Here is a 14,407-nt window from a genome sequence, read left to right as displayed (position 1 = left end):
TCACTGGTCCCCTAGGGACATAAAATATTTGTTTTTTGGCTCCTGACAAATAACAGTTCGTATAAATGCTATTATTACTAGAACGATACTAACAAGATGCAGGTGGCAAAGAAACCGTGTCAACACTATCAACGTTTTAAAAGGCAGGAGGGTATGTTTGCTGACAGTGCTAGGAAACCACCCTTCACCACCAGCCTCCTTTATTGTGGTTGGACGTTAGATTATTCCTTCATTTGGATCAGGCCTCACACTTCATTTGCTCCATGACCTAACATACACACTGTTTCTGTGTTGAGTGCACGGTTGGCACTTAAAACCACCACTTGCTCAGTAGTGGTTTGTGTTTGTGTAGTTAATCTAATGATTGTGTACGACTAACAGCATCCAACAGGCTGCTCTGTGGTACATCACCTCCACACGAAGCCACAGTAAAACATGAGATTATGGGCAGGGTTCAGATCTCACACGACGATGGTAAAAGAGACTCCAGTTCAGCTGCAAGAACACCAACTTGCAGGGAGGTCGGTGATGAAATTATTTGACACTGGAGGCAGGTTATGAAAGAGAAAGTTGTGCATGTGGGTGTCTGACTGCAAGAGGAAAAAACTATGAACAATAATCTCTCCAGTAGAGCTTGAATAATGACACATTAGATTAAAAGGAGCCTTATCACAATTTAAAAGCCTGTTTTCCCACCACAACAGTTAGTACTGATGAAGCTGGAGGAGGAGCAGCAAAATGTCTTCAAGAAAACACTACAAGTCCAGTTGCCTTGCTTCAAACTTTTGAATCAAAAAATGACCTGGATGACTGACAATCTTCATCTACACACAAATCAAAGTGTTTTTTCGACCTGCTCTTGGGTTGATAATCAACAATGCTGCCAGATTGATTTCCAACACTGTAACAATGAGGCAGACTTTTATCAACAAACTGCAAAATCCACTCACTATATGAAAATTTGGCCCTTTCTGCCAGAATTATAATTTGTCTGTGCATAAATAGAACATGTAATGAGCCTAAGGCACAATTAGCCAGCTAGCAGCCACGTGGCACAATGTCCCCATTGCCCTCAGCTGATGAGCTAAACGGTTACAGAACCAGCCTTCTTATAGCATCACTGTACAGGCAGTTGTAGTTATGGATGTTTAATAGTGGGAGATACCACATAGTCACTAAAATTAACTAATTCTCTGTGTTATACAGTATTTTTAAACATTTCCAATAAGAGCAGTAGCTGTTAAAGCCAAACAGCAAGTTCATAGAAGTTTTATACAAAGTTCAGTAACTAAGAACAAGCGACAAATTCACAGGTCTGTCTCTAAGCTGACTGAAAGGGGTATAATTATTGGCTGAGAAGGTGAATGAGCCGCAGTGCCGCATGGTCTGTGGTCGGCGGACTGCAGCCTCAGAGGAGGCGGCTGCCTGTCAGAAAAGTCTCCTCTGACGTGTGTGTGTGCGTGTGTTTGTGTGAGAAAGCTGAATTATGAAAAGTGAAAAAGACATTGAGGATAAAGGCTAAAAACACTTTTATGAGACAACATCTCAACTTTCCAGGAATAAAAAGACACATTTTCTGTGTTAAACCCGAGTGTCACTGTATTTTCTAGACAGTAGATAATGTGAAGATGAAGAGGTACTGCATACTCAACAACTTATTTTACTAAAATACTTGACTACTGTGACAGAATTAAATGCATACAATATTAACAAATTCAAATTCACAGATGCAGGAACTGTGCAGCTACTTGAATAACCAACACTTTTTTGCTTATGTGCTACATAAACAGCAATTATGAAGCTCTTTGTGGTGTGAAAATGTTTAAAAATATCACCTGAAATGTGCCTGAATAGTGAGCTGTGTTGTGTATGCACCGAATGATCGTTGTTCTTCTTCCTGGGAATACAATGAGACTCCCGCCAAATAAAAAAACATATCTCTGTTGTTGTTGACCACATCATCATCATCATCACTTATGTTTGAACAATAGGCTTGCACCACTAGCTTTTAGGTTTTTACAGACAGCACACTTTCTACTGGACAATGACAACAGCAGCTGCTCTGATTTAAACACAGTGTCAATTCAGAAGCTGCACACTACCTTTAATAAAACAGAGATTCAAACAGTATTATTTAAAATAACAACTGATAATCCAAACACTTAAACAGAATAAAAGCTACAACGTTTCTGCACTTGATCATCATAGCTGAATTTCATGTTACTGAAATTTTATAATTAAAAAAAATCCATAGAAATACCATCAGGTGATTCAGGTTGGAGCTTTACAAAATTAATTAATTAACCATTTAAATATATGTTTAGCTTCAGTGCTTCACCAAAGACCATCCAAACACTGTTAGATGTAAAGGTGGTGTTAGGGTCGGTCCCCGCAGGAGTATAAAGGTAGGTTAACAGTAGTGGAACACTTTCCTCTGCAGGATAACAATAGACAGAGAGTGAGGAGGAGTTCAGTGGCAGTTGGTGAAAGAAGGAAAAAAAGAGGGAACCCATTTTTGGGAAGCGTGGTGGTAGAAAGGAGTGGCCATTCGATAAAGACGGAAACAGGAGAAGAAACTGAAAAGTCCTCAGCCTTTGGTGAATTAAGGAATATACACAAGATGTGTGTCCAGTCATTTCCCCTCCCAAGCGTCTTCCCTCTGCTTGGCTGCCAGGCGTTTTTGTTCTGAAGATAAATCACAAACAAGACAGTTCAACACACGAGTAAGGGAAAACCATTTTATAAACAACACTTAGGTGATTCGTTGCTCTAAATTTACATCACTGTCCTGACCACATGTAGGGAAGTGAAGAGCTGTAGCAGACTGAAGAGCCAGCTGCAGATTAATCTCTGCCTAAGAGCCATACGTGGCATCTGTTCCGAGGACATAATGTTTATTTCATGATGCGCTTCTGCACTGACATTTACTGTGCGTGTAGTCTTCTTAAATAAAGAGCACAGCAGCTCAGAACAAAGGAGCTTTTTTTAGTTCACTATACTCAAGGCACTGACTTCCTGGACTGACTGTTCAGAGGACAGCCTGCTGTGGTTTTCTCTGCCTATATACTTATGTTCCATCTGTGAAGGGAAATGGCTTCTGGACTGATTATAGACCTGTTATGATCTGCACAGCAATGGATGGACTTGACATCCCACCAGACCTAATGATTCAATTGTAATGTATGAAAACAGCTCCCACTTGTGGTGAAGACCTTTCGGTGCAAACAGCGGAGGTGTCTGGTGGGGACTGTCTCATATCTTCCACATTTCTTAATGCAGACAAACTGGGCATACTGCACAACACTCACACATACACTACTGAATCTACTGAATCCACCCTTAACTTTAGTAACAGCCCACCAAAGAGAAAAGCTCTGGAGAGACATCCATGTGTTAATCATGCTACAGAGCACAAACCAGAACATACACACAACAGCCTCTAAACTCTGAAGAGAGAATAGCAAGTTATACACCTGAACTCCAATAGTGCTGGACATCAAGAACATTTCTATTCAGAAATGGGCCCAACTCTTCATAATAGAGAGCATAATAATAGAAAACCGATGGTAAAAAGCTAGTTTAATGTCCAGTCTGAGTGATCTGGATATTTGCATTATGAATACATAACCACCATCATAACCTGGGCATAGTGTGTCTGTACCCCTTTTGTACCTCGCGCTTCCTGGAGTTTCTTCCTCTCTGCCTCTCGCTGCTCCTTCGTCAGGTTGCTCTTCACACCAAGAGCACCGATCACAAGCTTTCGAGCCAGCGCTGCACTCGTCTGAGGTCTCTCTTTAGCAGGAAGGAGGTAATCTGATGATGAAAGGAAAAGATAATAAGAATGATACAGATTATACATTTTAAATGTGCAAGAACAGTACTGCATTTATAGGAAATTTACATGTTTGAATTCTCATTAAACCAACAGCAAAGTATCTAAGCAGCACCGAATTTCAATAAAAAGCATGGCAGCAGCCTTAAAGCACTTTGAATACCTTTGCTCAGGGTAATAAACTGCATTTCGGTGCAATAACATCCTTCCTGCTAATATGCCTGAATCCTCACATTATAGAGTCAGTTAGTGTGTTTGTACCTGAGCAGCTACGAGCTGCGGCCTTTGTGGCAGAGGAGGATTTGGAGAGTGGTCGCAGCTTCATCAGTGAATGCTTTGATCGTAGAGCTTCACGCGCTAAACACAGAAAAGACAAATAAATTGCACAGGGTACATTTAGATATGTGTTTGCTGAGCAAGTCGGAGTCTGCTTACATACCACAATCATCTTTACGACAACATTTTCCCTTGTAATTTTATGACAAGTAAAACTTCCTGCAGAGGATAATGAAGTGTTAAAAACTTAGACCAGTGTCACTAACCTGCTATGGGGCTTGAGAAAAGCCCCAGGGCATGTGTGTCATCGACCCACTTAATGTCAAATCCTCTCTGTCTGAAAATACAGTCACATAAAATCATTAAAAGATGTTGATATCAGATCAATTACTTTTATTAGTTCTATCATTTCTCAAATCATAAATATACATACTGGTAGCACTGAAATAACTTCAGTAGGTCTTCTGTCTTGAATTCTGCAGGGAAGTCATAAATCTCTACAATATGGGAAAGTTCATCCTCCCTGAGGTCAATGTCATCATCGTCATAACCGTCCATGTTGTAGTAATCGAACCTAGATTCCTGGATTGACTTCTTTTTTCTACCTTCCTTCACAGCCAGCTAAAGAGGTGAGGAAGACAGGAGAGAGAAGGACATAAAGGAAGGAATCAAATTAAAGGCATAATACTTGAAACACCACACTGCATTCTTCTTGGTCTAGTTTTGTGTTAGATATATTTTAGCAAGATGTACCTCTTCAAGCAGGTGTGGATCTAAACAGTCTCCATCATCATTGAACAAAGTGTCCCAGCTCTCCTCTTCCTGGTTTTCCTCCTCAGCTGATGTGGCATTCTGCTGGGCTGTAGTTTCTGCCTCCACTTTTGTTGAGTCTGGCTGCCCATTAACTATACCCTCTGCATTCTGTAACCGCTCCTCGTTCACATCCACCTTGACATCATTATTCTGTACCTGCCCTCCATCTCCTCCTCCTCCTCCTACGGGTGCTGCTTGATCTGCTCCTCCAGCCTTGTCTTTCTTGTTCTTAGCATTCTTTCGTGCCTTGTCTGTGTACCGAGGTCTGGGCTTGGGTTTGACTTCTCCCTGAGTCTGGTTTTTGTCTTTGGAGGCATGAAGTCGTTGCTTGGGGGCATATAGAGCCTGACTGGGCCTCTTTGACTGAGAGGGTGGCGCGGGTGTTTCCTGGGCTGAAGCACTGTCGTTCTTTGGCTGTTCTTCCTCCATGGTTCCGTGATGTTACCAAAACATCAGGTCTGGATCATTGAGGAACAGAAGCATTCCCTTTAAACATTATGTTAACATAATGTTAACAGATTTCTAATTGTTATATGCATCTAATAATTCCTTAATCATTAATTCTCTTACCAGCGCCCTGAACTGGCTAGCTAGCTAAGCAGCTCAGCTAACTTTAGTACTCGCGTTCAGACTATAATTATTATTTTTGAGAACACAAACATAACAAAGAAAACTAAAACTAACATTAAATGCCATTGAATGCAGATGTGTACTGAAACTATTTCAACAAAACAAATAAAGATCCATTTGCAGCTTACCCGTGTTCGGTCTGTTTAACAACAGGATTCTGTCGCACTGATGACGCAAGCGTAGGTCAAAGCAAGGCATTATGGGAGATTGTGTTTTTTTGTACGATGCTGCAACCTAATAATTTCGTAAACACTACAGAAACCTGAAATAAGCAAATATTTCAAGAGCGCAGCTGACAAACTAAATGTTTGAATGTATATTGATCACTATTAGGAAGCTCACCGATTAAGCTAACGGCGCGTATACTTGAATTTTTAATAATTGTTTATCGTGGAAAGTATTTTATATTTAAGACACTTGTATCGCCTGATTGTTTTCATTTTTATTTCATTTAATCAGGAATATACGAGACGCATTAAGAACTAACTAACCCGTCTTTGCAGTTAGGGGTCAACGCAATGCATTGTGGGAAATCGTGTTCTTTTACTGTGCTGCAGCGGACACAGCTAGCAAGATTGCCTAACGATTCCTCTGTCCTCGACGTAATACGCACAGTTTGTCTTCTCCCACTCCTTGGGAGCATTATGTTGTTGCATAAACATGTGCGTGATGTGGAAGTGTTGTGTTTATATTACAACAACTACAAACAGACCGAACCTGTGCATGTCAGACACACGCGTACAAAAATACCATCCCGCTATTGGTTAATATCCCAATTATTCAGAGAGCTCCTTGCTGATTGGCCAGAAATCTTGAGGTTATACAAGCTGTTTCATAAAGTCGTATTACAGGAGTTGTGTAAGGTGAAAAATCTTTGCCAAACGATGAAATAACGACTCTGAGTACACTGACTTCACTACTAATCAGATCAGTTGCATCTACACTCTGAAACGGTAAGACGGCATTAAGACGGAGGGAATTAAATTCCTGCAGGCTGAGCCGGGAGCATAGGAGGACCTGTTAACATAGGTCTCACTATTTGGCATATAATGTATTTATAGTAGCCAATAGCATTAGTAATAACATCTCGCATAGGTTGCATGGATTATTGCAGCAAGTCATTGTGGATGTATTCACCTTTATTCAGTTATTTCATGCATTTTATTGTAATCTATAACAGGCTAATCTATCTATTTTAATACTTTAAAATGTTCTGTATTGCAACCATAGCAGTCACACATGGCGTGGCAGGGTTGCTTTGATCAAGGCTTGGTTCACATCAAACAAATGGTCCAATGACTTTATTCTTTCTTTAGTTTGCAGTGATGTGGAGTTCAGGCCTGCTGCTCTTCCTGATCTCTCTGTGGCATCAGTCCCACAGCCAGAGGTCCAAGTCCATGCTTCAGGTGGTAACAGAGACGATTCTTCCCCCTGACAGGGTGCACAATCCCACTCAGCTCAACTATGGGATGGCCGTGACAGATGTGGATGGTGATGGTGACCTGGAAGTGGTGGTGGCAGGGTCAGTGTATGATTTATATAGATTTATATATATATATATATATATATATATATATATATATATATATATATATATATATATATATATATATATATATATAAAGCTGCCTGAGCAGTTGTACTGTATGTGTTGCTCTCTTTCAGGTACAACGGGCCCAATCTGGTGCTAAAGTATGATCGCACTGAGAGTCGGCTGGTAAACATCGCTGTTGATGACAGTGACTCTCCATACTATGCACTGAGGGACCGAGCAGGAAATGCTATTGGAGTTACAGCCTGTGATGTGGATGGAGATGGGCGTGAGGAGATCTACTTCCTCAATACAAACAATGCATACTCAGGTAAATATTACTTTGAAAATGTGAGAAAGTAATCTCACCTAAATGATTTTTTCCACTCATGATGAATTACTTTTTTTTATTCAGGACGTGCAACATACTCAGACAAGCTATTCAAGTTTCGTAATGGTCGCTTTGAAGATCTGCTCAGTGATGAGATTAATGTGCGCCGTGACGTCGCTAATCACATGGCAGGACGTTCAGTTGCATGTGTCGACAGAAAGGTCTGTAAATCCCCTTTCTTCACTGTCTTACTTCTTTCCTATGCTGTTCTCTGACACATACTTTTTTTCATTCTGCAGGGCACAGGCCGTTATTCGATCTATGTGGCCAACTACGCCAGTGGCAACATCGGCCCCCATGCTCTTTTAGAAATGGACGAGGCAGCCAGTGACGTGGCCAACGGCATCATCGCTCTGTCTGATGTAGCTGTAGCAGCCGGGGTCAACAGGTTAACAGGTCACTGTGGAAAGCCGAGGGCCTGTGACTGATGTTTGTTGATGCAGCTGGATCCTCACAGTTTGCTTGTGGTGCAGGTGGTCGCGGTGTGGTTGTCGGTCCGATCCTGAACCAGGGGAGGTCTGATGTGTTCTGTGACAACGAGAATGGAAACAACTTCCTGTTCAAGAACAATGGAGACGGGACCTTTGTTGACATGGCCAGGCATGCAGGTAAGAATTCAAGGGAACCCTGTTATGTTTCATACTGCCACAACCCTTCAAAGTCCAAAAGGTAACATTTCTAAGTTGACACCACACCAAAAAAACTTAACATCTATGTATTGTGTTGCAAAGATATATTTTGAAGTTAGCATGCTAATCAGCCAGCACTAGAATGTAATACCACTTCTGACCACAAGATGGAAGATGGATGAGTTCTATACAAACAGAGTGTATTGCGCTCATGTGTAAAGGCGTGGAGGACCGATACCAGCACGGCAGAGGAGTAGCACTAGCTGACTTCAATGGCGATGGAAAGACGGACATCGTCTACGGTAACTGGAACGGCCCTCACAGACTTTATCTGCAGGGCAGCGACTCCAAATTCCGGGTGAGAAATGAGAACATGACAGTGAATAAAAGAAATAAAAGCAGGATCTGATGGCTATGTGTTATTATTCTTTACAGAATATTGCCACTGCAGAGTTTGCTGCACCGTCACCTATTCGTACGGTCATTGCTGCTGACTTTGATAATGACAAGGAGCTGGAGGTGTTCTTTAACAATATTGCCTACAGAGGAAGTGCCCCTAACAGGCTGTTCAGGTTACATTTCATTAATTATGAGAACTCAAGTCTGAGCATTTTTTAATTAAAAAACTGTAACATTGTTTAAGAGTTGTTTTCCGAAGCGTTTGTTTGTTTGCAGGGTGTCAAGGAGAGCTGGTGCAGACCCTTTGATCCAGGAGCTGAATGTGGGAGACGCTGCAGAGCCACAGGGGAGAGGGACAGGTCAGCTGTCTTTAAACTGGCATATGGTCATTGAGCTGATTCAGTCTAAATTCTGTGTGTTACCTCTGTGTTTAGATGAGATTCACAGAGGCACAGCTGTCAGACACACGCTGCAGTGACGTTGTTATGTAGGTCAGTGCAGTGAAAGCACTCTGTGTGTTGTGGACAGGTGGCACCGTGACAGACTTGGATGGGGATGGACAGCTGGAACTACTGCTGGCACACGGAGAGAGCGCCCAGCAGCCCATCTCTGTCTTTAAGGTCACACAGGTGTGTGTTTGTGCAAATGTGTGTATCTTTGTTTATGATAACCACCTACAAGCTAACCCCCCACCATCTTTGCTGTCAGGGCGCATCCAATAACTGGCTGCGGGTCATTCCTCGTACCCAGTTTGGCTCTTTTGCCCGAGGTGCCAAGGTAACAGCATTCACCAATCAGAGCGGAGCTCACACACGCATCATTGATGGAGGCTCTGGGTACCTGTGTGAGATGGAGCCTGTCGCCCATTTTGGTTTGGGTAAGTTCCTCTGACAGTGTACACACAACAATAAAAAAGCCAGAATTGCATACACTGCCTGTGACTCACACAGACAGACACACACAAGTGCAAATGACCAGTATATTACTACTGATTACACAGCTGCCGACTTGGAATTAGGTCAGGTTTGGTGACCCAGAAAATGGAACAGACCATAAAAATTAAAGGAAAATCAGCTGTTAGCTTAGCCGGAGCACAGGAATGAGTATGAAACAACAAAACTTAATCTGAAACTAGAGCTACCTGTTTGCCCCATACAAAGCTAATCCTGGAGCTACTTAAAATATACACAATAATAGGAATGATGTCAATCATCCTATCTCTGTTCTCTGTAAATGAAGCAAATAAGTGTTTAACATGTATCTTTTAAAGATCCATTGTCCTTTTGTGTGACAACCTGTGTTTGTTTCTGCCCATAACTTGAAGGAACTGACCAAGTGAAGGTGCTGGAGGTCACCTGGCCGGATGGCACGACCACCACTCGGGTTCTTCAGGCTGGTGAAATGAACTCGGTGGTGGAGGTAACCTATCCCAAAGAGGGGGAGATGATGGTGCTGACTAATGACACGCAGGTACACAGGGTGGATTTACAGGATGTATTTTATAGAAAATAGTATCAAATATAAAAAGACTATATATACTCTTTTACAGTGTGGGAATGGCTTTGCTGTCAAGAATGGCCGCTGTGCAGGTAAGCAGCTTTTAAATGAACAATCATAGCTATTTAGATTTTTTTTAAGTGTTTTAATTTACTGTTTATGTTTCTACAGGTCTTTGAGGATATTCACATACAATAATGTTACAGAGAACATGGGTTTAAATGCTTTTTTGTCTCTTTTGGCTGTTTTCTTTATGAGTAGTTTGAATATTTTTGTTTTTCTCTTTCTTCATTTATTTCACTTTAAATAAACTTGTTTAAATAAAGATGTGCTGGGTGAGTCAAATTGTGATTTCATGTATTTACTTTGACTGACATTAGCAGCAAAAGCAAGAGACTCACTGCACCAATCAGAAAGCTTTCTGTTACAGAGCACCTCTTCTGCCTCCCTCCTCATCATCATCACCTGTTCATTCTATTTAGTCTTAACCATGCTGACTCTCTTTGTTTTCCTCCACTATTTTTGTTCTCTCCCTCCATCCATGCAGCGCTGGCTCCATTTTATGATGGCGTTCGCTCTGTTGGCTCCACGCTTGAAGCCTCCTGTTTTAAGAAAGTTTTACTTCACTGTGTCATGGTGCTGTCTGCACTGAGAGGTCTGAGGTGAGAGGGGTAAAGCCAGGACAAAAAGACCTGATGGGAGGGCTTACTGCAGCACATGCTGAGTCTGGATGAGCTGGCTGCATGCAAAAATTACTCTGGAATCAGTATTGTGCTCTTAACCCAGCTGCAGGGCCGTATAACCAGGCAGGGATGCATGGAAACAAGGGGGAGTTTGCATCACAACAATACATAAGCAATGCAAGGCAGAGGGTTCTAACTATTAAATAAGGTGGATGCAGATGAATAGAATTCAGCCATTCTTTTATACACCCATGTTTTAAGGTATAATGAGATACTTTCCCTGCTGAATATTTGCATAATAATAACAGATAATAAAAGAGGCACGAACGCTGTGCAGCTGTGATGAAACTGTTTATTTGACACGGGTCTCACACACCTCACTGCCATGTGTATCAAACAACAAGCCGTATGAAAAATTTTGTTCTTGCACAAACAAACAAAAATGTCACCAAAATAAAAGACACATTCACATCAGTGAGCCAGTGTGTTTTTTTGGCAGTTATTGTCGTTCTTTGGAAGTTTTTTTTTCATAAATCAGGGAAGGGTTGATGTATTTTAAAAACACTACAGGAAAGATTCAGGAAGACTTTTTTTGACTCAACCTTTCTCCACTTGCTGCTGCATTTAATGCACAGTAAGTCATTGCATAATCATCAAAATATTTTAGGATAGGTGTGACGTGTGAAACCAAGAGGTTAGTACTTCGATTTGTGCATGTGTCTAACAAATAAAATGCACACGTCATGTGAGAAATATGGAAGATCTGCTACATTATATATGCATGAATGGGATGAATGACATTCATCTGCTACCAGACAGCATGATTTACAGCAGAGGTGAAAGAGGAGGAGGTGCAGCATGTTGCATTTTACATCCTGTGATAAAATCTAGAAACCCAGACTGACATATTGATAAAAGCCCAAAGTCCTGTGTTCAACTGTTGATGGCGGATAAGTTCATTCTAGCTTCCTGGTTGGTCCTGTGTAGTCGGGGTGCAGCTATGGCAGCTGAGGTATGAGGTTTGTGGTCTTCACTTCTGTCCCCTTACTTCAAAGAGGAAGAAGAAAAATTATACGATCACACAAAGTACTACTAGCTGCATGATTTCTGTCCTTCTCATTGACTCTAACACGATGACATCAGCACTTGCACAAACAACTAAAGTGCATGTTTACTGTGGGAAAGCGTGTGAGGGCAGTTCAAGAGCCAAAAAACAAGAAGAAGTAGCTTGTGAATCCTTTGTGTGAGCGAAGCTTATGGGTGTGTAGTGATGGAACGTGAGCGGTATCATTGTCCAAGTTCTCCTCCAGGGGTGATCATGGGGACATGGTTCCAGAAGTACCCAGTCATCGAGCAGTGCTGCCGGACACGGAGCTGCTGCCTGAGCTGGAGCCGCTGGATCCCCGGTCTTCATAGATGGAAATCTCTATCTGGTGGAAGTAGTTAGGGAACAAGGACTTCCTGTGGAGGGCGGGTTATTTATACAGAAAGATGTAAATACACGAGAAAGGATACAACACGCATCCCCCTCTCTATGGGATCTGTGATGAGCAGACCTCTGGGTGCATAGATCTTCTCATTCTGCTCCTGAATGTACTTGGCTATCTTCTTTAACACCTGACAAGCACACATACATTGAAAAAATGAGTACAAGAACACAAAAAAGGCTTACAAGCACAATCGTGCAGTAGTAAGGAGCCAATCCCAGCTGTCTGTGGGGAAGAGGGTCTCCCAGGGCTGACATAAAGAGACACCCATGCACACTCATAAATACACATACAGCCAATTTAGAGCCCCCAGTTGACCTAACATGCACGTCTTTGGTATGTGAAAAAAAGCCAGAGAGCCCAGAGAAAACCGACTTATGCTCCAGCCAGAGTCAAACCAGGCGACAGTGCTAAACACATTTCACAATACACCACAAAAGTTTAAATAAATGACCAGCCTGACCTTCTCATAACGTGTCTCCATGCAGAGGAAGATGAGATACGCTGTAGCGCAGGCCAGACATCCCTCCAGGTAGGACTGCCCTCCGATCTTTTCGGCCTCTGCATAATAGTTATTGAGTGTCTTCACCGTGTCCTCGAACAGTGTCCGCTCAATCTGGAGACACAAGTCATTTATTTATTTGCAATAACTACATTAGAGTTACAATTAATAAAAAAATGTAAAAACTTTCAAAAAGCTCTGATATTTAATGAAGTTAGCATGCTAACTTGCTACCACCAGCCTGTGCCACTATACAGTGATTGAATGAAACCTCCACATGCAATGATGGCTCTTATTAATCAATTACTGGAGAACAGGATTGACAGAAGAACTGAATGGTAAAGGGTTGTTTTTAGCCTAGCATTAGCTTCCGTCAGCTCTTCCTGCTTCCTCCAGGTTGGTTGTTGGATGATTTCTATGTCTGGTAGACATTAAAAGTCCCTCACCCTGCTCTCCAGCTCAGACGGGAACTTGGTCTGAAACTTGCAGGTGGTTCCTTCAGTGTAGTCTCTCTGGATGAAGACTTTGTTGGCCAGAGACGCGCTGTGCCTCAACTCCTGCAGGTTATGAAACTGCAAACACCACAGACAACAGAGTGAGGTTTGAAACACTATCTCTATAATAAGCCCCCAGAGAGATCCTCGTCTATCTCTGAGCACCTGTTCACCTGTAATGTGTACAAACAGAGGCTGATTTAGGAGTATAGGATGATGGAGTGGAAGCAGACAGGATGTGATCAATCACTCCGAGGCCCTGTGTCTGCACTCATCTCTGCTGTTGGAGCAGAGCCCAGCACTGGACATACTATCTTACCCACACACAGGCTTTGATTCTTTTCCCACCTTCCACAACAGATCAATGAGAGAGAAGCAGATGAGGCTGACTGTTAAGAGGCCAGACACATATTCTTGGTGTGTGTTTGGCATCAGAGTCTTTTTTTTCTATAAAGGCACAGATGCAGGCTGGAAAAGCAGGGAGGAAGGTCAGGGCAGCTGTCCGTGGTGCTGAACCATTTTCCTCCCTCCCACTGTGTGTGTGTGTGTGTGTGTGTGTGTGTGTGTGTGTGGGTGTGTGTGTGTGTGTGTGCAGTCAGTGGTCACACACAGTGGCTTGTCACCGGATTAACGGGGCTTCTCAGCAGACAAAAACAGATCTGCTTTCACCAAAACAGTTTAACGTGACGGAGGCTGAATGGGGGTTGCGTGCCGATCCGCTGTTTCTGCCCAGCCTTAAAAATTTCTCTTTAAAAAAATAATAAAATGTAGAAAAATATATAAATAACAGCAACCCAAGCATCGGTCGGGATAATGTAGGACATGTAGGCGTCCTCCCTGGATTCCAGTCAATCAGTCAAAAGCACAGCTGCCCTCACTGACCGCGTTAACCGCACCCCACGCCTCTCTCTCTCATTCTTCCAACTGTGTCCGTGCTGATGATCCAAACCTGAGCTGGAAACTGAAACAGATAACAGAGAGCCAGCGTCTTACCTCTGTCGCCATGTTGCCATCCGTGGCCGTAGGGACGAGTCCCTGCATGCATGCGCTGAAATCGCTTTAGTGGGACATGAAGAGGGAGAAGGGAGGGGTGAGCCGGAGGGGCGGAGCTTGTGGTAGTACAGTGAGGATTTACATTACAGCGGAAGGCATCATAGCAGATAAGGAACATGTGATACTATTAATGTTATTGATGGCTCTGACATTAACAAGTCATGTTTTTATGTTTTCAAATGTGTGCGTT

General features: G+C 42.5%; 3 protein-coding genes across 5 annotated transcripts; 1 reads left to right on the top strand and 2 right to left on the bottom strand.

The window, feature by feature from the left end:
- Positions 1-1,512: 1,512 nt before the first annotated feature.
- r3hcc1l (R3H domain and coiled-coil containing 1-like) lies at positions 1,513-5,735 on the bottom strand. Of its 2 annotated transcripts, none has more exons than XM_028406236.1 (7): positions 5,680-5,735; positions 4,862-5,379; positions 4,542-4,729; positions 4,375-4,445; positions 4,094-4,189; positions 3,673-3,813; positions 1,513-2,685 (listed from the first exon to the last, which is right to left on the bottom strand). In XM_028406236.1, the coding sequence occupies exons 2-7, from the start codon at positions 5,348-5,350 to the stop codon at positions 2,633-2,635; spliced, it is 1,038 nt and encodes a 345-aa protein (XP_028262037.1). In that variant the 5' UTR covers positions 5,351-5,379; positions 5,680-5,735; the 3' UTR covers positions 1,513-2,632. The 2 variants fall into 2 exon arrangements, with proteins under 2 accessions (XP_028262037.1, XP_028262044.1); XM_028406243.1 differs by having other exon boundaries at positions 4,862-5,407; positions 5,680-5,717.
- Positions 5,736-6,362: 627 nt separating this feature from the next.
- Positions 6,363-10,329, top strand: crtac1a (cartilage acidic protein 1a). Of its 2 annotated transcripts, none has more exons than XM_028403013.1 (14): positions 6,363-6,504; positions 6,868-7,073; positions 7,217-7,413; positions 7,498-7,634; positions 7,713-7,869; positions 7,947-8,081; positions 8,324-8,460; positions 8,538-8,674; positions 8,778-8,860; positions 9,030-9,130; positions 9,210-9,378; positions 9,826-9,971; positions 10,051-10,090; positions 10,170-10,329. In XM_028403013.1, the coding sequence occupies exons 2-14, from the start codon at positions 6,877-6,879 to the stop codon at positions 10,175-10,177; spliced, it is 1,644 nt and encodes a 547-aa protein (XP_028258814.1). In that variant the 5' UTR covers positions 6,363-6,504; positions 6,868-6,876; the 3' UTR covers positions 10,178-10,329. The 2 variants fall into 2 exon arrangements, with proteins under 2 accessions (XP_028258814.1, XP_028258804.1); XM_028403003.1 differs by having other exon boundaries at positions 6,383-6,504; positions 6,858-7,073.
- Positions 10,330-11,633: 1,304 nt separating this feature from the next.
- Positions 11,634-14,237, bottom strand: golga7ba (golgin A7 family, member Ba). Its single transcript, XM_028403025.1, has 5 exons — positions 14,158-14,237; positions 13,117-13,242; positions 12,632-12,784; positions 12,197-12,298; positions 11,634-12,111 (listed from the first exon to the last, which is right to left on the bottom strand). The coding sequence occupies exons 1-5, from the start codon at positions 14,203-14,205 to the stop codon at positions 12,028-12,030; spliced, it is 513 nt and encodes a 170-aa protein (XP_028258826.1). The 5' UTR covers positions 14,206-14,237; the 3' UTR covers positions 11,634-12,027.
- Positions 14,238-14,407: the final 170 nt, after the last annotated feature.

Source organism: Parambassis ranga, chromosome 1, assembly GCF_900634625.1.
Source record: "Parambassis ranga chromosome 1, fParRan2.1, whole genome shotgun sequence".
NCBI lineage: Eukaryota > Metazoa > Chordata > Actinopteri > Ambassidae > Parambassis > Parambassis ranga.
The sequence above is the reverse complement of the archived record's forward strand: the minus strand, read 5'-3'. Positions and strand labels throughout refer to the sequence as shown.